Raw genomic sequence first — 22,289 nt, 5'->3', positions numbered from 1 at the left:
GATTTCATGATGATGTTTTGATCATGATCTTTTATACTCAACCATTGTAATGTGTCTTGTATGTTCTATGAGGTGTTTTGGTCTATTGATTGTTATTGTTTTCCAGTGTTCTTGTGTAAAATTGAGGTGAATGGTGTGACCTATCTGATATAACTTTTGAGTCTTCAATTAGTTATATTTGGATTGCTTTTTAGTCACTTGTATAGGACTGAGGTGTTTGTATGATTTGTTCTTGGTGATGTCATGTTATGATGTGGATTGGTTTATGTGTACTTGATTTTCGATTAGTCATTTTGGGATGATTGTAGTGGTGGAATGTGCAATTTTAATTAGTGATATTTCAATGCTTGATAATTAATTGTTAAAAAACTAATGTATGGTATGTGGTCTTTTGAGATTTTTTTGCTTTACCGAGTTTAGGGTAGGTTATCTGTATGTCATGTTGGGAATGACTTGAAATGGAGGCCAAGGCCCTAAAGAGGCTGACAAGAACCCATTGTAGGTTATTTTAATAAGTGATAACATTTCATTAAATGGGTTTAAAATGAATTAATAAGATATTGGTACCATAGAAAGTCACTAGGGGGCCAGAGGATTAAAAGACTAACTGGGTAACCTTAGAACTGACTTGTTAGTATGCCTTATCAGTACGAAGGGATACTAGTGCCACATAGAGTCACTAGGGGGTTGAAGGATTAAAAGACTAGTCGGGTAACCTTAGAGTTGGCTCGTATGATGACACTTGCCCACATGCATAATAGGTTCCCTATGTGTCATTGTTGCCTTTGGGTTTAGATATCTTTTATGTCTTGGTACCTTTGAGTTAGATTGCCTTTAGGTTTTCCTTGACTTAGATGTTGGATTTGACTTTTATGTTTGCTATCCTCTTTGGGACTTGAGACTATCTCTTCAGCGCGATGGGAGTGGACCTTTTTGGGTTACCATGAGGACAAGTGGTAGTGTTTTTTCTTGTACCATTGAGATCCTACAGTTCGATGTCATGGCTGGAGTTCCCTATTTTGTATTCCTTTCTATCTTTTCCTATAATTCTTTGATGGATGGTTATACCTTTTGTATTGCATTTGATTTCATGAATCTTATGAGATGTTGTTGTAATCTATTTTTATGTTGTATATTCTTTTAGCCCTTCATACCATGTGACCTGTACAATGGATGATTGTGCATTCTATTTATTGCAAAGTCACATCATATATAATTTTACATTATTTAAATGGAATTTGTGCTAATAGTTATTCCTTAACATGGATGTGTTATATATTGTTTTTAGTATTAATTAAACTTAAATGTGATTCAACATCATGAGACCCTAAGAGATGTAATTTGTTTTATGGTATGTGCTTATGTGTTTGTTATTGCTTCTACTATATTCATATATGTTGTTGTTAAGTTATTATCTTTTATTAAAAAAAAATGTTCGACAAACTTAGTGAAACTTTAGGTTAATTTCTTTTGGGTTCCTTGGTGGGGTGTTACATTATACTAATTCAGATATGGCCAAAAATTTAGATAATAGAAGATTCACTACTGGTTATGTATTTATATTTGTTGGAATATGTATTAGTTGGGCATCAAAGTTGCAACAAGTGATCTCACTTTCAACTACCGAGGCTGAATATATTTCTCTTAGTAAAGGGGAAAAAGAGTTGATTTGGTTGCAATGTTTGTTTGGTGATTTTGATTGTCCTCAACAGGGATCAACCTTGTATTGGAAATATAAAAGGAGTAACTGAGGGGGGGGGGGAGGGGGGGTTGAATCAGTTACCACTAAAATATATCCCAGATCCCTTAGATGTCTATAATAAAATTTAGACTGAAAAAATTGATTGTTGTTGTTGCTTGGTAAACACATTGAAAATGTTGTAACTCAGTAAATGCAGAGTATGAATTACTTTTAGCAGATCTTAAAACATTAACAGTAATTAATTTGCAAGCATAAGAGAAATAACATGAACACATGAGACACCAGATTTAACATGGAAATGATATGGGAAAAACCACCAATGTAACTAGTTACTATTTTTCACTCTTTAAAGTGAGCCCTGTTAGGACCCAACCTGGTTAAAGGTTACAAAACACACTATTAGGTGTGACTTTGTTGGAGGATTTAATCACCTTGTTAGGAGCGGCCTTGCAAGAGTTCTTAAAACAATTCAATGGAATTGCCACCTTGTTAGAGGATTTACAACTGGTTATTAAACCAACTCTGTTAAGAGATTTTAGATCACTACTACAATGGTTAGAGAGTAACAATGAAATGACCTGATTGTGATGCAACTGAATTGTTGATTACATATCTCTACTCTGGTTCATACTTGATCCTTCCTGATCGAATAATATTTTTTTGCTCCACAAGGATATCCGCTTGTCCTTCAAGTTCGCTCTCACTCTTTCCTTCTTAATTCAACCAACACACTTGCACACACACTAGAAATCTCAACTTGACCTTTTATTTATACCTTCTAAATTGTCAAGTCAGCTCAATACAAATTACAATCACCAATATTCATCATCATAGTTGGATAGAAACGATATTTAAAATAATTAAGCTTCATATGCTAAAGTAACAAAATCCTTCATTAGTCAACCTTGCTTGGTAAACACTGGTTCTGAGATGATTTCCTGTGTTATCCAACAGAAGCTCAGTTAACACTGTGAACTTGCAAAAATCCTTTGGTAACCGAGTGAACTCGGTTAGCACTAACTCTGTCCAGCTTTCCTTCAATAACCATGAGAACTTGGTTAACACTGCTTTCTGCCATAATTTCCTTCAACACCCGAGTGAGCTCGATAGACATTGTCTTCGTAGAATAAACTTTAGGAATGCCTGGTAGACAAGAAAAATTGTCTTGTAGACCAAGTGAGCTTGGTAAGCACTAACTGACAACTAATATGACATTTGTGTGACATCAAAGACAACACACAATTAGACATTTGTATCCAACAATCTCCCTCTTTGGCATTGATGGCAACACAACATGTCATAGCATAATAAGATTTGAGAACAAGATTTTCTCTGATAGAAAGTTTCTCCCTCTTAGATTTTCATCAAAAATTTCTTCTTTCACGCAGTAATCTCCCTCTATGAAGGAATTACATAACTTTTATGATAGTATAATTCTCCCTCAGAAAGATATAAAAAAATTTCAAAGATATGATAGTAATCTTCTCCCTCTTTGACAACACATGCCAAAGTCAACACATACCAAAATACTATCAATGTACCTTGAGTACTGATTCATATGCAATATTCTCTTGACTATGCTGCATCAACTAATTGATTTTCAACTTGATTCCTGTTGATGCATCACTAAAACTTCATTTAGTGAGCTTCAGATATGGGAATGACCCCTACTTACTTCTCAGATACAAGAATGCATCCTTAGATAACGACTTGGTAAATACGTCTGCAATCTATTCTTTTGTATGGACATATTCCAATCTAATTTCTTTGCCCTGCACTAATTCTCTAACAAAATGATATTTTATAGCAATGTGCTTAGTTTTGGAATGCATCAATGGGTTCTTTGATATGTTAATTGCACTGGTGTTATCATAAAACATGACAACTGGTTCTTTGATCTCAACCTTCATGCCTTCCAACAACTATTTAAACCAAATAATGTTAGAACAATTCACTGCTGGTGCTACATACTCTACTTCTGTTGTAGATTGGGACGTGCAGTTTTGCTTCTTGCTTGTCCAAGATACCAATCTTTTACCAAGAAAGAATGCTATGCCACTTGTACTTTTTTTGTCATCAAGATTTCCTACCCAATCAGCATCAGTGAATACCTTTAGGTCTAAGTTTCCTCCAAGTTTGCACCATAATCCATAGCTTTTAATGTCTTTCAAATATCTCAAGATTCTTTTGATTGCCATCATATGATTTTCTCTAGGTTTAGCTGAGAATCTTGCCACTATCCCAACTACTAAAGCAATATCAAGCCTTGTGTAAACTACATACTATAATTTTCTAATCATTGATCTATATAAAGTTTGATCTACCTCTTTGAAATCACCATCTTTGGTAAGCTTCAGTCTAGTACACATAGGGGTACCAACTGGTTTAGAATCTTCCATACCAAACTTCTTGAGTATCTCCTTGATATACTTAGATTGAGTATTGTAGATACCATTCTTGTTCTACTGTATTTGTAATCCAATAAAGAATTTTATTTCACCAAACATGGACATTTCAAACTCTTTGTTCATTTTCTCTGAAAATTCTTTGCATAGATCATCATTCCCTGTAAATAGAGTATCAGCCACAAATATCTCTGCCAATACAATCTTGTTATCTAGTCCTTCCTTGATATAGAAACTACTGTTATCATTAGTTCTCTAAAAATCAATATGTATAAGGTAGTTATGCAACTTTTTATACCATGCTCTAGGAGCTTGTTTCAGACCATACAGTGCTCTGTGTAATTTGTAGACCATGTCCCTTCTGTCTAGATCAACAAAACCTTCTAGTTGTTCAATGTAGACTTCTTCATCAAGAATTTCATTGCGAAATGCAGATTTAACATCCATATAATATACAATGAATCCTTTGTGAGCAGCATATGCAAGTAGGGTCCTAACACCTTCTAATATTGCAATAGGAGAAAAAGTCTCACCATAATCAATTCCTTCTTCTTGAGAATAGCCTTTGTACACTAGTCTAGCTTTGTTTCTTGATACTTATCCATCTTCATTTAGCTTATTTCTGAATACCCATTTTGTTCCAATCACATTTTTATCCTTAGTTCTAGGTACAAGGTTCCGAGTTTTGTTCTTCTCTATTTTTTCTATTTCTTCATTCGTGGCCTCAATCCAACTTTCATTTTCTAATGCATCTTTAACACTTCTAGGTTTAAAATCAGCAAGTAAACATGTACCTTTTAGCTTACTTCTTATCATAGTACCTTGTGATTTATCTCCAATAATCTGATTAGGTGCATGATGCCTTCTAACATACTTGGCCAATACATGTTCTTTGCCTTTTGAATGAATTGCACTATCTTTATTTTGAATTTCAACTTCTAACTTGGGTCATTCAAACTCAGTAGGCATTGGTTCGGTAGCTTCAGAATGTGACTCGGGTCCCTGTGACTCAATTTGTACTTCTTGCAACTCGGTAGCTAAGGAAGATTCAGGAGGTGAAGTCTCCTTATTGTTAGATGTACCTAGCAATGTATTAGGTTCGAAGTAAACAAATCTTTTGTAATCTTTTGGTTCCCTTTTGCTTTATTCTTCAATCTTTTCTGCAAACTCATCAATTCTCACATGTGCACATAGTTTATAGGGAGCTTTATGTGAGTCCTTCAACTGAACTCAGTTTAAAGTATGAACTGCAGTGCTGATGGCTTCCTTCTAGTATTTGATAGCAACATTCTTTTCAATCATTAGAGTCCTTGCACAATCCATGATGGATCTATTTCTTCTTTCAACTATTCCATTATGCTTGGGAGTACCAGGGGTTAATACTTGCCTTTTGATTCCTCTTTCAATGCCAAAGTTATTGAATTCATTGGAGATGAATTCACCACCTCTATCTAATCTTAAGAATTTCAATCTTTTCCCTGTTTCCTTCTCTACTCTTGCCAAATACCATTTGAATTTCTCAAATGCTTCTAACTTTTCTCTAAGATACATAACAGTCATCATTCTAGAGTAATCATCAACAAAAAGAATAAAGAATTTCTCTCCACTATAACTTTCTATTCTAATTGGTCCACATTGGTCAGTATGCACTGTTTCCAAGACATCTTCAAATTGATAGTTTTTGCTCTTAAAACTAGTCTTTCACATTTTGCCAATCTGACAATTTTTACATAAGCCAACATCTGGTTTCTTCAAACTAGGGATACCTCTTACTTTTCTAAATTTTCTTATCTTGACCATACTATCAAAGTTTACATGACAAAGTCTTCTGTGCCATAAACAAATTTCTTCCATTTGAGCAATAAAATACGAGCAATCACCAATATCAAGATAAAATAGGTTACCTCTTGTTTGTTTGCCTGATCGAATCAGATTCCCTTTGTCATCCAACAGTCTTGCCTTGCCATGCATGAATTCTACCTTGAATCCAATGTTGATTAGCTATTCTACACTTAGCATATTATGTTTCAGTCCTTCAACCCAATAGGCATTGTCACATACAAGTTCATTGGTTAAGGAGATTTGACCTTTCCCTTTTATGCAACAAGGTTCATTGTTTCCAAACCTTACACTACCTCCATCACAGTGTTCAAAATGTTCAAACTTTATTCTATCTCCAGTCATATGATGTGAACATCCACTATCTATGATCCATGTGTTATTTTTACTAACATGATAGATAAGTGCCATCTTATCTTCTTCTTCATCAAATTCATCTTTTACAACAATGTACATACTATCTCATCTTCATTGTTATTAGAATCCTTAGACATAAAACAAGTCTTCTTACCTTTGTGCTTGTATGATTTGTGATTTTTGAAATCTTTCTTGCCTTTGTACTTGTGACTCTTCTTCTCATCCTTGCTCTCCTTATTTGGGCACCTGGGAACAATATGACCAATCTCTTCACATGAAAAGCAGATTAGGGGAACTTTACCTTTGTACTTTCCTCTTCCTCCAGAATATTTCTTTGCAAGCAAAGCTTCAACAACTTCAAGATCACTATCTGTTTCCTCTTCACTTTCTGACAGAATGTCCTTTATTTTCTTGCCTTTTTCTTTGAGTGAAAGTTTTGCTTCAAATGTGAGCTCAACATTTTTAGAAGTTGGAACATAATTGTTGAAGTTGTCTAGCTCAAAAGCTATCAATCTTCCTACTAAGGCATCCAAACTTAATTTGTGATTTGGGTCACACCTCTTTTCTTGAATAGTAGATACTCTAATTGCATAGATAGGAAGCAATGTTCTAAGAAATTTACTTACAATAGCTTCTTCCTTGATTTCTCCTCTAGAAGCTCTGATTTCTTTCCACATATTTGGCAACATTTTCATCTTCTCTCATTCTCATCTGATCAAACTATCCTCTAAGGCTTTCTGATTTGGCTCTCCTTACATTGTAATCACCACCATAGATGTCCTTTAGCTTGTTCCACATATTAAAAGTAGTTTTGCAGTCTTTGATCTCATCAAATTCATCATAGCTGAGAGCATATGCAATATCAATCATCATGATGTTATGGTTCTTTTTCTCAACAAGATCTCCAATAGATAATGTACCAATAGGAGTTTTGTATTCTTCATCAAGGTATTTCAAGCCTGAATCACTAATGGTGGCTAGATAAAGTCTCATGAGTCCCTACCATGCTAAAAAATTGTCTCTATTGTGCTTTGGAATCTCTCTCTTGTAAGACATCATGATCTTTAGCTTAGGTCCTTGAAACCTTTCCTGCAAGCACCAAAAGCTCTGATACCAATTGTTGGAAATATAAAAGGAGTAATCAAGAGGGGGGGTGAATCAATTACCACTAAAATATATCCCAAATCCCTTAGATGTCTATAATAAAATTTAGACTGAGAAAACTGATTGCTATTGTTACTTGGTAAACACACTGAAAATGCTATAACTAGGAAAATGTAGAGTGTGAATTACTTTTAGCAAATCTTAAAAAATTAACATTAATTAATTTGCAAGCATAAGAGAACTAACACGAACACATGAGACACCAGATTTAATGTGGAAACCCAATATGGAAAAAACCACCAATGTAACTAGTTATGAAGTGAGCCCTGTTAGGAGCCAACCCGGTTAAAGGTTACAAAACTCACTGTTAGGTGTGACCTTGTTAGAGGATTTAATTACCCTATTAGGAGTGGCCTTGAAGAGGTCTTAAAACAATTCAATGGAATTGCCACCTTGTTAGAGGATTTACAATTGGCTGTTAAACCAACTTTGTTAAGAGATTTTAGATCACTGCTACAATGGTTAGATAGTAAGAATGAAATGACCTGATTGTGATGCAACTGATTTTCTGATCATAGATCTTTCCTCTGGTTCATACTTGATCCTTCTTGATCGAATAATACTTTTTCTACTCCACAAGGATATCTGCTTATCCTTCAAGTTCGCTCTCACTCTTTCCTTCTTAATTCAACCAACACACTTGCACACACACTAGAAATCTCAACTTGACCTTTTATTTATACGTTCTAGATTGTCAAGTTAGCTCAATACAAATTACAATCACCAATATTCATCATCATAGTCGGCTAGAAATAATACTTAAAATAATTAAGCTTTATATGCCAAAGTAACAAAATCCTTCATTAGCCAACCCTTCTCGGTAAACACTGGTTCCAAGACAATTTCCTATGTTAACCAACATAAGCTCGGTTAGCACTACGAACTTGCAAAAATCCTTTGGTAACCGAGTGAACTCGGTTAGCACTGACTCTGTCTAACTTTCCTTTGATAACCACGAGAACTCAGTCAACACTGCTTTTTGCTATAATTTCCTTCGACGCCCAAGTGAGCTCGGTAGACATTGTCTTTGTAGAATAAACTTCAGGAACGCTCAGTAGACAAGGAAAACTATCTTGTAGACCAAGTGAGCTTGGTAAGTACTAATTGACAACTGATATGACATTTGTGTGACATCAAAGATGACACACAATTAGACAATTGTATCCAACACCTTGTATTGTGATAGTAAAAGTGTCATTGACTTAGCAAAAAGTTCAATGTTTCATATCAAAACCAAACATATTGAAGTTCATTATCAATTCGATTGATGTAAAATTGAGGAGGGAAAACTTCAAGTCTTGAAGATCAACACCGAGGAAAATGTAGCTGATGCACTTACCAAGGTGGTTCCATAAGAGAAGTTTGGGTTTTTTCGAGCTTCTCTCGGCATTGTAAAGAAATAATAGTAGGGGAATTCAAGGGAGTCTCATACATTGCATTAGTTGGACTTCAAGTGGGACTTTGTTGGGTGTATATGTGAAGCCCAACAACCACTTTTTTAATTCTATGTTTTTATTAATTTTTGCCTCCAATTGTAATGATTCTTCATTTTATTTGAGTCTCTATTTATACATGTCATTGGAAGCTTATTTGATTATTGTATTCTACTATAAATTGAAGAAATAGGCTATGATGTAAAAACATATTTATATCAATAAGAGATTTTCCCCTACAATGTTGTTGTAGCCACAACTTGTGGTGAACTAATTCATGTGTTTGGGTTTTGTTTTATCTTGTTGTTCTATTTATTTTCACTTTGGACTTTCAACATACATCATAGATCTGATTGGAGCATGCTCCACTCCTATACATTGTCTGCTGGTCGCTTTGACTATTGTTTCTATCGTTTGGTTTCAATGTTTCCCACCCTTGTTTGCCAGTATAAAGGGTTTCTTTTGACAAGTGAAACTTTATTCATATTTAAAACAAAGTGTGTCTTATGCGAACTTTACTTCCTACTTTGAGTTAAAAACATTTGTGAATGCGAAATCCATCAAAATATTTTATTCTCTCTCAAAAGTTCTATAAATGAGAGGTTTCTCATCTCATTTGGGTATCCCTTTTCATTGTACCCTCGTGCTCAATATGTTATATTTAATCCATTTTGATATTCTCCTTATTCAATGGATTGAATTCATTATCTTTATTCCCTTTTTGAGCCTAGATTATTCATTATTTATTGTTATTATTATTTATTCAAAGTAAATTTTATTATGTTTTAAATCTCGAGTATAGAACCCAAGACTTTTAAAATCAGAGGCTCACAATTTACCATTGTGTTATTAACTCTTACTTAAATTCATTATCTTTATTCTACCATCATATTGTAGGTTTTATAAACATATATAAAAAACCAACTATTACCAAGTAAAAAACAAAAAAGAAAGATAAAAGTATAACTTTTTAAATATTATTTACCTTAAAAAATTTCCTACTCATTATTTGACTTTTAATTATCACTTCAAATGTAAATTAAATTAAACTCAAATGCATAAATTTGACTAGATTAGGTCAAATGAGTTTAGAAGTTTCACAAATATTTATGTTATTAGTACTTGCCATAAGACATTACTATTGTATTGACTTGTGGACTATTAATTAACTAATTTCCACTAATCATGATGATTTATTTTTTTATTTTTTTCAAAATGAACATACTTCTACCAAAGTTAAAATTTATAATTCTTTATTTTTTCATTTAAAGAAAATATTTATCTCAAATATGTTCAAATGAATATGTCTTATAAGATTGCAAAATCATTCCATTTCTTATTAGAAACTTTTCCTTCGTAGAATTTACTATGTTGATAATACAAGTTTTCAAAATAGAAACTTCTCCTTCTTATATTTCTCTCTCTATTATAATATTGTGAATCAACAATGAATTAATAATGATTTCAATATAATTTTACATTATATTTTTAATTATAAAATAAAATAAAATTTATCTTATAATTAAAACAATGAAAAAAATAATATTTTAAATACCTTAATTAAAATATGTTCCAAACAATGCATTTTGTGGCCCCATAACCATGGTGAAGCATTTATACTTTGGCCCGTCAAAAAAACATTCCCACCTCGAAACCTAGGACCCTAGAATCATGGTCATTTATGTCGTCTTTTTCGCGGGAGATTTTGAAATTCATACAACCCGGGTTTTTCTTTTTTCTTATTGTCACCCCCTTTCGTTTCAGGCCATTCTATCTAATCAAACACCAGTTTTTTCTGGTCTATCCCAAGACTTCTATACATCATTCCAGCAGGATTTTTTAATTTCATTTGAACAGATTTTACTGAAGGAGCAAAGAAAGTCTTGGCAGTTGAGCAGGAATGGTGGGCACTGGTCCAAGAGCCAGAAAAAGGGTGGGTGCCAATCCCGTCCCACTCAAACGAGGAGAAAATGGCAGTGGCTTTACAAATTGGTAATTGCCCTTCTATCCAAACCCACGGTTTACCTTTACTTTTGGTAACACATATTGCATGTTGACGGAGGATTATCCGATAGGAGTTGTTGAATGCGTTATTCTTTGTGCAGTAAAAAATGTAGGAAGGCGGTCCCTGTTGGGGCTCTAGATGTGCACGATTGCAAGCTGGATGCTAAGATAAAGTTTGCTTTGGGTAAGCCTATATATTGATGCTGCCCATGTTTTTATTTTGGGAATCAAGAAAATAATTCTATGCTTTTTCCCTTTCTGAATTTGATTTGATGTGGGTGCCATTGATGGATCCGTAATTTTGCATGTCTTTGGGTATTAATGTTGCCTTTGCTTTGCATGTTGGCTACTTATACTTCTGACCTGATTTTTTCGATGCCTTTACTTTGTCTGTTGGCTTCTTATATTTCTGTTTCTGATTTTTTTCGCATGCAGTCCCGATAATTGAATTAGGGCAGGATCAGGAAATTCTTGAAATGGCTATCTAGATCTTAGAGTGCAGCAATACTGATTGTGAGTAATATTAATGCATCCTATAAGTTGGATATCCATTTCCATAGACTCCTGCAGATTTATTACCACCGGATCACGGCTTAATTGAGTAGGAGTGTCCCTAAAATTAGACCCTACTACCATGGACATCAGCTATTTTTCTTACATTTCAAACATCGTGGCAGGGAAGCGTGTCCTGGTAGATTAAGTTCAAAGAAAACCATAAGCGATCAAATTCCACGGTGTATTTAATATAAACAATTTCCCTGGGATTAAATGACACCCAGCTATTTGGTGCCCTGCACAACTTTCCGCTTAAAGTACAAGAGCACTAAGGATGAATATGGGTCATCACCATGACAGTCACATTTGCTATCTTATGAGACCTGTGCTAAATATTTTACTAATGTGTCAAAGTACTAGGGAAACTTCTACAAACAGGGATTTAGGTATTCTTGATGTAATTAAAGTTATTAAGGTTGGGACAGGGTATTTGGGTACTTAGGGTACTGGTATGGTTACAAGTATTTTTTAAAATAGGGACATGAGTACTTGGATATCAAATTTTTTTAAAATATAATTGAATATTTATAGAAAATCTGAAATTATGGGTCATGACATTGGTTTTTCAAAACAAGAACAGTAATAAATTTTGCAAGTGTAATTTATTGTTTTCGGTTTAAGATTTGTAATATGTTTGTTTTTGAAATAAAAAGCAATCAAAACAAGGGGGTCGGCCCTTACAGCCAAAAAGCTGACAATCAGCACACTGCCAGCAGAAACAAGCAGAGGGCAACCACTGCTACAGAGAACAACAACTAGTAACCAAAAAACACCACTGCAGTATGTTTGTTATAATAATATATGACAAACGTTTAGATGCATAACAGAGAAGGGAGACTTTAAACATGAATAAGATCATAAATCATATAACAATGACACATTGCAAATGATAAACTTCTGACTCAACAATAATAAAGTTTACTCTTAATCAGCTTTGTATCAAACTTTCAAACTGTTTATGTATTGAATTAAGCTTGACAAGCAACACGCTGATATACAAACAAAAAATTAAAAAAAATCAGAAATCTTAATCAAGATCCTTAGCTATGATGCTCTCCATCGAATACTCAATAGTTAAATACCTGTGCATCCTTGAATTAAACCTATGCTACATACTAATTTGGAAAAAATATTAAGGGTTGGGCATTGAATTCCTGGATTTTAACTAGATTTTTAGGTGTTTAATCCTTAATAATTCAAGACATGTAGCTTTCATCGCCATGCTAATGTTCTGTTTTTCTGATCATTATTGCAGAGTGCCACCATCACCCAAAGATTTTTAGGTGTTTAATACTTAATAATTCAAAACATGTAGCTTTCATCGTCATCCCAATGTTCTGTTTTTCTGATCATTATTGCAGAGTGCCACCATCACCCAAAGATTTTTAGGTGTTTAATCCTTAATAATTCAAGACATGTAGCTTTCAATCGCCATGCTAATGTTATGTTTTTCTGATCATTATTGCAGAATGCCACCATCACCCAAATAGTTCCACCGATAAGGACCTATCTCAATTGTAATTTTCTTTACCCCTATTGTTTTTTCTTATAAATGTGTTAATCTAGGTTTAGTTTCATCAGTGTATTCAATGCTCTTACTTTCATGCAGGAGAAGCAAAAAAAGAAAAAACAAGGAAGAGGTAGAAGATGCCAAGACTTCAAGGATGACCAAAAGGCCCAGGGGTCCACGAGCACCAAAAAAGCCCCAGACAGCATTTTCTGTTTTTATGTAAGGTTCAAAATTTCTAATGCTTTCCAGGGAGAAAATAAGGGTCTATGGTTTCTTACTTTGAATGTCTTATATGGCAGGAGCGACTTCAGATCAAAATTTAAGGAGGGTAGTGTCGATTTGAAAGAGGTATTCTAGCCTTAACTCTACTGTTTGATTTGATTTTTCAGTTTTCATCATATTCACCACTCTACAAAAAGGCCAACAAGTGTCTTTTTATGCTAAAACAGTAATAGGAAATTACTATTAGGAAACTGTAAATTCCTTAGTTAGAAATAAAGCCATCTAAAATAACAAAATCTGCATAAATGACGAAGCAAATCTAGACAAGTATATATTATTCAATGGTAGTAGATCAATCTTTGGCATTTGTTCTCTTTTTTCATTGTTTTCAATGTTTGGATAAGTGAAAAAAAAATTATTCTTAGGGTTCAGTGTTTTAAGCATAGTTATTAAAACAGATTTTATTTGGTTCAAATCTGTTTTGCACCAGATTTTTTTTGAAGCAGTTGTATTTGCACAATTTGGTCTGCGTTTTTCAATGATATTGTAATTTTGCTTTCATTTGAAGATTTTGGTTTTCTGAATTTCTTTGACCTCAAACAATTACAATTTTCCAAATCTGGTAACCATGATTGTAAGATGTATGATAGTAATATTGATGATGGGATAGGTAATCTAATTGAGTTTTCACCTATAGCTGGTGGGTTGAAGATGCTTTAAATTAGCGCACTGGCAACAAGGTGACATTATTATCATGAGTTGTCATTTCTATGAGTGGATATGTTTGTCCTTTCAAGCTCATTATCGATGAATTTGCTGAAAAAAAAAATGGGTTGGCTGATATGTACCACTGCCACATATATAGCAGATAAAAATCAAGAGGCTACAAAATCAAACAAACTTAGAGATACAGGAGCATTCTCCTTTTCTGTTCATAAAAACAAAGAAAGCATATATAATCAAAAGAGATAAGGAGCTTTTGGATTAAATGTTTATTCTGGAGAAATTAGTGTTTTGAATGCTAGACAAACTGCCAGTTTCATGATGTTTAGTGTTTTCCCTGCACAAACTGAAGTATGTACTCTGTCATGCAGGTAAATAAACAGGGGACTGAGAAATGGAAGTCAATGACAGAAGAGGTAAGTCTTAAATTGTATCGAGTGACATCCCATAGTTACATCCTAAAACTAAATGCATAGTATATCACGTGGCAAGTATTTTGGCAGTTGCATAAGGTTTGAATCAGATCTTTGCCAATTGTATGGTTTTCTTAGACTATGGCCTCATGAAAGGAGGCTAACTTAAATTTGTAAGCTCGCAGTCGTATAAGGTTTGAATCAGATATTTGTCAATTGTATGGTTTTCATAGACTATGGCCAATGGGGAAAACTAAATAAATAAAGTATGTCAAAGCTCTTGCTGCTGAAAAATATTTGGAGACTTTGCGAAGAAAGTGATCTATGTTTTTTTTATTCTTTTCAAACTCTTCTGCTATGGAATTTGAGGTGAGGAGTTGTAGGTGTCATTTATGAATATACTGTCCAGATATTTCAAAATTTAAAGCTCCAATAAATTATGTCACATAGGCATTAAAGTCCATAAAGCTGGCGAGGGTAATGTTAGACTTCTATTGAGCACCTGTTGAAACTTCTAGGGATTTGTGAGGAACTTTAGGGTATACTTTAAGGTTTTTGTAAAGATTAGGAGGTTTTATGATTTTCTTTTTTAAGGATAGTGATCTTTATTTTTTCAGATTACAGATTTGAGCAGTGGAAAATTTGTGGAGGCTAGAAATTGTTCTATTAGTTTAATTTTTTATCTGCCATTTGTCTATTTTAACTGTGTCAAAATAATAATTTTTTGTTATATTATATTTTTTATTCTGTTGAATTGAATCTATCAGATAATAAAATTCATGAACCCATCAACTTTCATAAATTTAAGAGCTTAATCTTCTAAGTTTAAATTACACTACAAAATTCTCCAGACCATCCACTCTTAAACAATCTTAAAAGTTCTTAACTGCTTTTATTTTATATTTGAACAGTGGAAAAATTGTGGGGACTAGAAATTGCCTTACCAGCTTAAATTTTTCCCTTACTATTTATCCATCATTTGAAATTTAAAACTAGTATGAATAGAATCTAAATATTTTTCCCTTACTATTTATCCATCATTTGAAATTTAAAACTAGTATGAATAGAATCTAAAATTTAGAATTGAGAATATTTTTTGCTATTTTATATTCTTTAGTCTGTTAAATTAAAGCAGCCCATCTGTTTTTCTCAACTTGGGAGCTTAATTTCTTAAGTTTAAGTCGCACTGCAAAATTCTTCAGACCATCCCAATCCTAGAAATTCTTAACTTCGCCCACTGATATTTTAAGCTCTATAAGACCTCAGGCTTAATGAACTAAATATTGAGGGCTTCTATTTTGCGAGCAGATATTAATGTTTTTTCTGGCTGTATTGTTTCAATTCCACCAACTGGCCTCAGGGAAATAGTTGGAGCCTTCTCCATGGAACCGGATCCTTAATAATTTGAGCCTTCTTTTTAGTTTGTGTGGTTGAAAATATTTTGCTCTTATAGCCATTTTAGTGCGTTTTGCCTTACTCGATTAATTGAGATTCTCTGATGTCATGGACATCCTGGTTGTAGGAGAAACAACCTCACAATAAGAAAGCTGATGAACTAAGAATGGAATATGAGCGTGCCCTGGCCAAGTATTATGAAGAACTCCGCCAGGTTGGTTTGTTTTCAATGGCGAAATAACAATTTTTTGTACATATGTTTAAGATGAAGCAATGACCAATCATTTTGAGTCTGTCTTTATGATTCAGTTTAACGAAGAGGGTGATTCAGCGGAAGTTGGCATAATTGATAAGGTTGGTTAACATCCTAATTTACGTTGTACGTTTCAAGAACTTTTCATTGATTTCAGAAGCTCACAATGAACTTAATGAACTACAGGCTTATTACGAATCACCATTTAAGTTTTCTTACGATGGGCCAACGACAGATGAAGATGATTCTTCTTGCGATGGGTCTATGACTGATGAGGATTAGGCATCGAAGGGTTATTTGGCACTATTATCTCGCAACATCTTTTTGCTGTTTATAGTTTTTGTTCCTTCATGCGGGGTTTATTTTTTCACAATCCGGTGTGGCTAAAAATGCTTCTTTTTGTACATGAATCGACTGATGCTTTATTACTGTACACATGAAATGCTCGAGAGTGTAAGTAGATAAATATACCAGCAGAAGCTTGATTTCTGCCAGTTATGTACGTATCAATTTTGGGGATCTGAATTTAGATAGCATTCTGGTATTCCTAACAAGAAAATATTTGCAGTAGCACTATAGAGGCATGCTCATGCACTTCGAACTCAATGAGAGTATGGCTAAAAGATTACAAACTATGTATTTTTGGCGAGTTTATATTACATGCGGTTGATATTGTGTCTGAACTTCCATGTATTTATGATCAACCAATGTGATAAGTAGAATATCATATAAGTGCTAACTATCATGGATCGCTTTTGTAAGATGACTATATTTAGATGTGAAAAGAAGTTTAAAACGATTCTATTGGAGTCCTAAAAATGAATAGAATAATAGTACAAGATTTCAATTAAGAGTTGTGAGTTTTTTTTAGCAAAATAAGATTCATATTTGTTAATATTTTATTTGGGAGAACCTTTTGAGACTTTTTATTATTATTAGTATATCTTTGTTGAACAATTCAATTATTTTTGATGTAAATAATTTGGTGACTAATACATGTTGTGATAGAAACACGTTAGAGGGTTTGTGACAATAGATGAATGATTGATTTTTGACATAATTGAAATGATTTGAGGGTGATGTTCTTTCATACATTTTCTAGGTGAATAGTTTTAAGAGTTTTGTTGTAGGAGTTGGTGAAGAGTTGGTGAATGTTGGTTTATTGCAATTGAATTGGTTTGAGCTAATTATTAAATTTAAATTTGAACAAAGCATACAAAATTGTACTTACAACATTAAATTTAATCTAGTTTACATGTATGATCTTGAATCTTATAAAGAACAAGAGTTGAAATTGTTCTCTCAAAAATAAGTATCTCTTTTCTATTTCTATTTTACTATTTAGAATGAAAATGAGACATCTATTTTAACATGATTGAAAATATAAAATAACTTGTTGAATAGCATGGATAGACCTACAAATTTTATTTTTTTGTTAGTTTGTTAGTTTGTTGAATGCTTGTTTATTTGTCCTTGTAGGCATGATTTATTGCTCTCTTCATTAAAGTTTGATTTTGCAATACTAGAAGTTAAAAGATTTAAAGAAACACACAATATTGCAAATCTATTTGTTTTGTTATGATTATTGATTAAGTGTCAATGCCTACGGAGGTTAAGATAGATTTAGCACCTCTTTAACTCTAGATAATTGTTTTGTTTGGTTGAAAAAGAATTTTAGGTGCCAAGAAAGAGAAGGGAGTGAGTTTGGACAAATGACCAATTTATGAAAATAGTTCAAAATTCTTGGGTAGCATAAGGAAATGGAGGAGTAATGAGTTTCCCACACATAAAAAAGAGGAAAAATTATTAATGATTGCTAGTCTTGATAGGAAAATGCAATGCTTAGGTTAGGAGATATTGTAAATCACACTTGTAGAACAATGGTATGGAAATGTTGGGCATGGTTTTTGAAAAATAATGTTGAATTAAGAACAGTTGGTTTGCGGTAGTTTTGGTTGTAATAAATTTCACAAGTAGGCAAATTTGATTAGGGTTTTCATTTTGTTCCATCTCTTGAACCCAAGGTTGGTTAGGTGTGTACAATTATTTCTTTCGTGATTTGTTCTTTGATTTGGTACTATTCACTCCTAGTTGCTTAAGTCAACTTTAACCTTTCATTGTTGTAGAGTTAGGTAGGGGTCTCATTAAAGGGACTAATTTCTATTTTTAAGAAGCTTGAGTTTCATAAGAATTATTATTTAAGCTACAAGATTATTTTGAATCTCTTTGTAGTGCCTACCCCTAGTTTGCTTTTTTTTGTTATCATTGCCGAACTCTTTTAGGCCAATTTATGTTTGATGATTAGTAGCATTATTTTGAGATTATCAAATATTGTTTCAGATTTAGTTGATATATGATGAGATTACTTGGTACTCTATACTTCATGTGTGCATGATGATTATTACAGTGTTTTCAGTTATTGATGATAATTAGTATATGTGTTTTCTTATGGATACTTATCGCATATTGCATGTGTATGGTGCGCGTGTTTGTTTTCTTTATGTATGGTGTTTTTGATGTGGTTAAGGAAGGGAGTCGTAGTCGCCTGCTTGTTGGGATTTACACAAGGCACCACTTCTTGCCATTGCCTATTAGCTTAGAATATTGTGTCTGTACATGCGTGGATTTTATGTAGGTCGCAAGTATCGGGTATCGACATCCCTAAATTGCCAGGATAAGCATACCCTATCACATTATCTCAATGGTAAGAGGGGAGATAAATTCTTGAGTCCAAATCCCAACCCTTTAAGCCATATGTCTTAGAAAATTAGGACAAGTATCTGAGTTGTGTACCCTCTGAATGTGTTAGATGATGTTAATTCGTGATTATAACCCTTTAGTTTGATTTTGTATGTGTTTTTCTATGATGGGTTTTTGTATTTTACTTTATGAGTCTTTGGTGTATTTTCTATTAATTAAGTCTAATTAAAAGATTAAATTAATGATTTAATTTAATGAAAAATTAAATTATGATATTTTAATATTTAATTATATTTAATTAATTGGAAAATTAATTAAATAAAAAGAATTAAATTTGAAGATAAAAGATTTTAAGAATAAATTTAGAATGTGATAATATTTATTTAATTTAATAATAATATATTTAGAGTTCATTTTAAAAATAGATGCTAAATAATATTATTATTTAAGTTAATAAATATTTTATCAGTTAAATGTTCAAAAATAAATTAAGAAGTGGAAAAGGAAATTGATTTATTAAAAGTTTTAAGTTCGCATGATGCATGCATGAGATTAAAATATAAGAAATTAATTAAAAAGATAAAACAAGTGAATTTAATAAGAGTTGCATAATGCGTGCATGAGATTAAATTTAATAAATTAATTTAAAGAGAAGTCAAGTGAAAATTAAATAAAGTAATTTAATAATTCATTTGACGTGCATGGAAAAGATAAAGAAAGATAAAGAAAAGTTAATTTAAAGTTAAGGGTTTTGAGCAAGGAGTCCTCTCGGGTGATCGCACAATTAGTGCCCCAAATTGAGGAGAGAACTTCTTATCACCAATTGAGGGTTCATTTTCGGGGGGACACGAATTTTGGAAGGGAATTTTGGAGAAGGAAGAGGATTTTCGAAAGGGAGAAGGTTTTGAGAGAAGAAACTTGTCTCATAAATCTTTTTGGGCATTGCATTGTTAGCATCAGAATCCAAGTAGATTCTTGTGTTTTAATTCACATAGTAAATTACATTTTCTATTCTTCCTGTCTTCTTCGTGCCTGTGGATTGTAAATCCGAATTTCTTTGTGATGAGTCCTTGAACATTTCAATGTTGTAAATTACTGAATGCATGTCAATATCGTCTACATACGTGGAGATTAGAAAAGTAATAAAAAAACCCCCATTTTGTAGATTAAAGAATTTAGTATTTTTATTCAAGAAGGGTTTGAGATAAAAATAAAATTTTATATTAGAAATTTGAATGATTAAATGTATTTTTCTATCAGACTAAAGTTGTAAATATTACAAAAAAAATATATTAAAAAATATTATTAGTATGGGGAAGGGTGGGGGGGGGGGGGGGGGTATTGTTTTATCAAAATTTAAAATGAAATAAAATTTAAAAAATGATTTAAAAAAAATAAAAAATAATTTAAAAATAAAAATAAAAATAAAATAAATAAATATATATATATTTTGGGGAGGATGTGGGGCCACCACCCCGCGACCTCCCAACACCCCTCTGTGCGTCAGCAGTCGCTGACGCAAGCACTACCGTCGCAAGCCTATGACAGCGGACGACCATCCCGTTAAAAGGGGGCCAGCGGCTTTAAAGCCTGCACAAAATTTTAAGTTTGTTAAAATTTTAATCATTATTTTATTTAATAATAATTTTTATTAATACTTTTTGTTATTATTAATTAATTTATTAATATATATTTAATTATATTTAAATTGAGTTAATATTAATTAATGAATTATATTAATAACTTTATTAATAACTTTATTATTATTTTTGTAAATAATTAATAAGTATTTATATTAATATTAATAAATAAATAAATCATTAACTAATATTAATATGGTTCTTTTTAAGATAGGGAATTATTTCTTTTAAGTTAAACTTTATTTAATTAAGATTAATTAATAATGAAGGATGTTCGACTAAGTATTAAATTTATTTAAATGTTGATTCTTAATAAAGTCGTCGATTATTTCGATTGAAAATCAATAAGTATTATTTTAATTTAAATATATGGGGGTAATTTTATATCTTATTAAAATAAATGAATGGGTTAACTTGTAGGGTTAATTGAGAACCTCTTCTACTTGAAACTTACATTGACCGAAAACTGGAACCTCACATTTAAATCAAATATGTGTTTTCAAATCAAACCAAACTGCGAGACTATTCTGTCTTCTATGTGTTGTCTATGTTTGTGGTTTGGCGTTGACTAGATTGTTGACCAGTTATAGGACGTCTACCAAAGGCTTGGGGGTTTTGTGAGAGTGGTATCATGTTGACTCGATCTTAATTTCTTTTTCTTAACCATGGTATGTGATGGTATGCTCTATGTTGAGTGTGTTTTTATTGCTGATTACTATTTTTAGTGCCTTGTTGGATGGCGAGATTTATGCTATGAGATATCTGACTTAACCATTTTTGAGTCCTTGATCAGTTATAATTGAGTTGCTTCTAGTCACTTTGATAGGACTGAAGTGTTTGCTATGTTCTTGATGATGTCATGTTGTGACATGTTTGATTTAACCATTTGGAGTCGTTGATCAATATTATTGGGATACTTTCCGGTTGCTTGTTGAGAACCAATGGATATTGTGATTTATCTTTGATGCTTTCTAGTTGCTCGTAGAGAATTGATGTGATTATTATGATTATCTTTATGATGCTTCCAGTCACTTGTATAGGATTGAGGTGATTTTACTATGATTCTTTGATTTGTGATTTCATGAGCTTAGGGTAGGTAATCTATATGTGTTGTTGGGAAGTGGCTTGCAATGGGGGCTGGGGCCCTAAGTCGTTCCCAGGGTAACCCATTGTAAGTTGTTTAATAAGTGAAAACATTACACTAAATGAGAGTAAAATGAACCTAATAAGAGTCTTTGTATGTTCTCACCCATGCCTTGAGTGCTAGTACAGACTAGGATGGGAGTAGAGAGAATGCTTGGTTGTGACCTTGCATTCGTAGTATGCCTTATCAGTATGAGAGGATACTAGTGGCCACATAGGGATCACTAGGGACCCAGGGGTCCTAAGAGACTGCCAGGGTAACTCCAACGTGATTCGTGTGACGACACTTGCCCGCTTACATAGTAGATTCCTACGTGTCTTGTGTGCCTCTAGGTATATATGTCAATCTGTTTTGGAACCCTTGAGTTAGAATGCTTTTAGGATTTCCTGGACTTAGAGAGTACTTTTGATATGTGATTTGATATCCTGTTTGGGACTTGAGACTATCTCCGCAACGTGGTGGGAGTGGGCCATTTAGATTCCACGCGGTTGGGTGGTAGTTCTTTTTACTCTTACCATTGAGATCCGTCCATAGTCACCGTGGTTGGAGCATTTCTTGTTGGTATTTACTTTCATTCTATCTATGTATCATTATGATGGATAGTTATACTTTATGTTGGATGTATATATCTTTTATGATGGATGGATGTATCATGTATGGTGGATGGTTTCATTTATTTTATTGTACTTGTATCACAGATTTGAAGAGGATGATGTATTTCTATTTTTATACATGTATATTCTTTTAGCCTTTCATACCCTGTGACATGTACAGTGGATGATTGAGCACTCTGAATTTCATTTGCCAAGAGGCATTTAGAACCAATGTAT

The 22,289-nt window shown here is 32.9% G+C and overlaps 1 protein-coding gene across 1 annotated transcript; it reads left to right on the top strand.

Annotated features, from left to right (window-relative positions):
- Nucleotides 1–10,663: 10,663 nt before the first annotated feature.
- LOC149535785 (high mobility group B protein 7-like) lies at nt 10,664–16,658 on the top strand. The gene is made up of 9 exons (XM_089803884.1): nt 10,664–10,892; nt 11,006–11,088; nt 12,928–12,976; nt 13,069–13,188; nt 13,269–13,317; nt 14,286–14,330; nt 15,850–15,936; nt 16,032–16,076; nt 16,162–16,658. The coding sequence occupies exons 1-9, from the start codon at nt 10,801–10,803 to the stop codon at nt 16,255–16,257; spliced, it is 666 nt and encodes a 221-aa protein (XP_089660010.1). The 5' UTR covers nt 10,664–10,800; the 3' UTR covers nt 16,258–16,658.
- The last annotated feature ends 5,631 nt before the right edge of the window (nt 16,659–22,289 follow it).

The sequence above is a fragment of the Cupressus sempervirens genome, chromosome 10 (assembly GCF_028749045.1).
Source record: "Cupressus sempervirens isolate cs-2001-9-10 chromosome 10, ASM2874904v1, whole genome shotgun sequence".
Taxonomy (NCBI): Eukaryota; Viridiplantae; Streptophyta; class Pinopsida; order Cupressales; family Cupressaceae; genus Cupressus; species Cupressus sempervirens.
The sequence above is the reverse complement of the archived record's forward strand: the minus strand, read 5'-3'. Positions and strand labels throughout refer to the sequence as shown.

Excerpts from the sequence above, each read along its gene's own strand:
- LOC149535785 (XM_089803884.1), top strand. The coding sequence starts at position 10,801 with ATGGTGGGCACTGGTCCAAGAGCCAGAAAAAGGGTGGGTGCCAATCCC. Across the intron at positions 12,977-13,068 it reads GATAAGGACCTATCTCAATT|GAGAAGCAAAAAAAGAAAAA; the intron begins GTAATTTTCTTT and ends ACTTTCATGCAG. Across the intron at positions 16,077-16,161 it reads AAGTTGGCATAATTGATAAG|GCTTATTACGAATCACCATT; the intron begins GTTGGTTAACAT and ends AATGAACTACAG.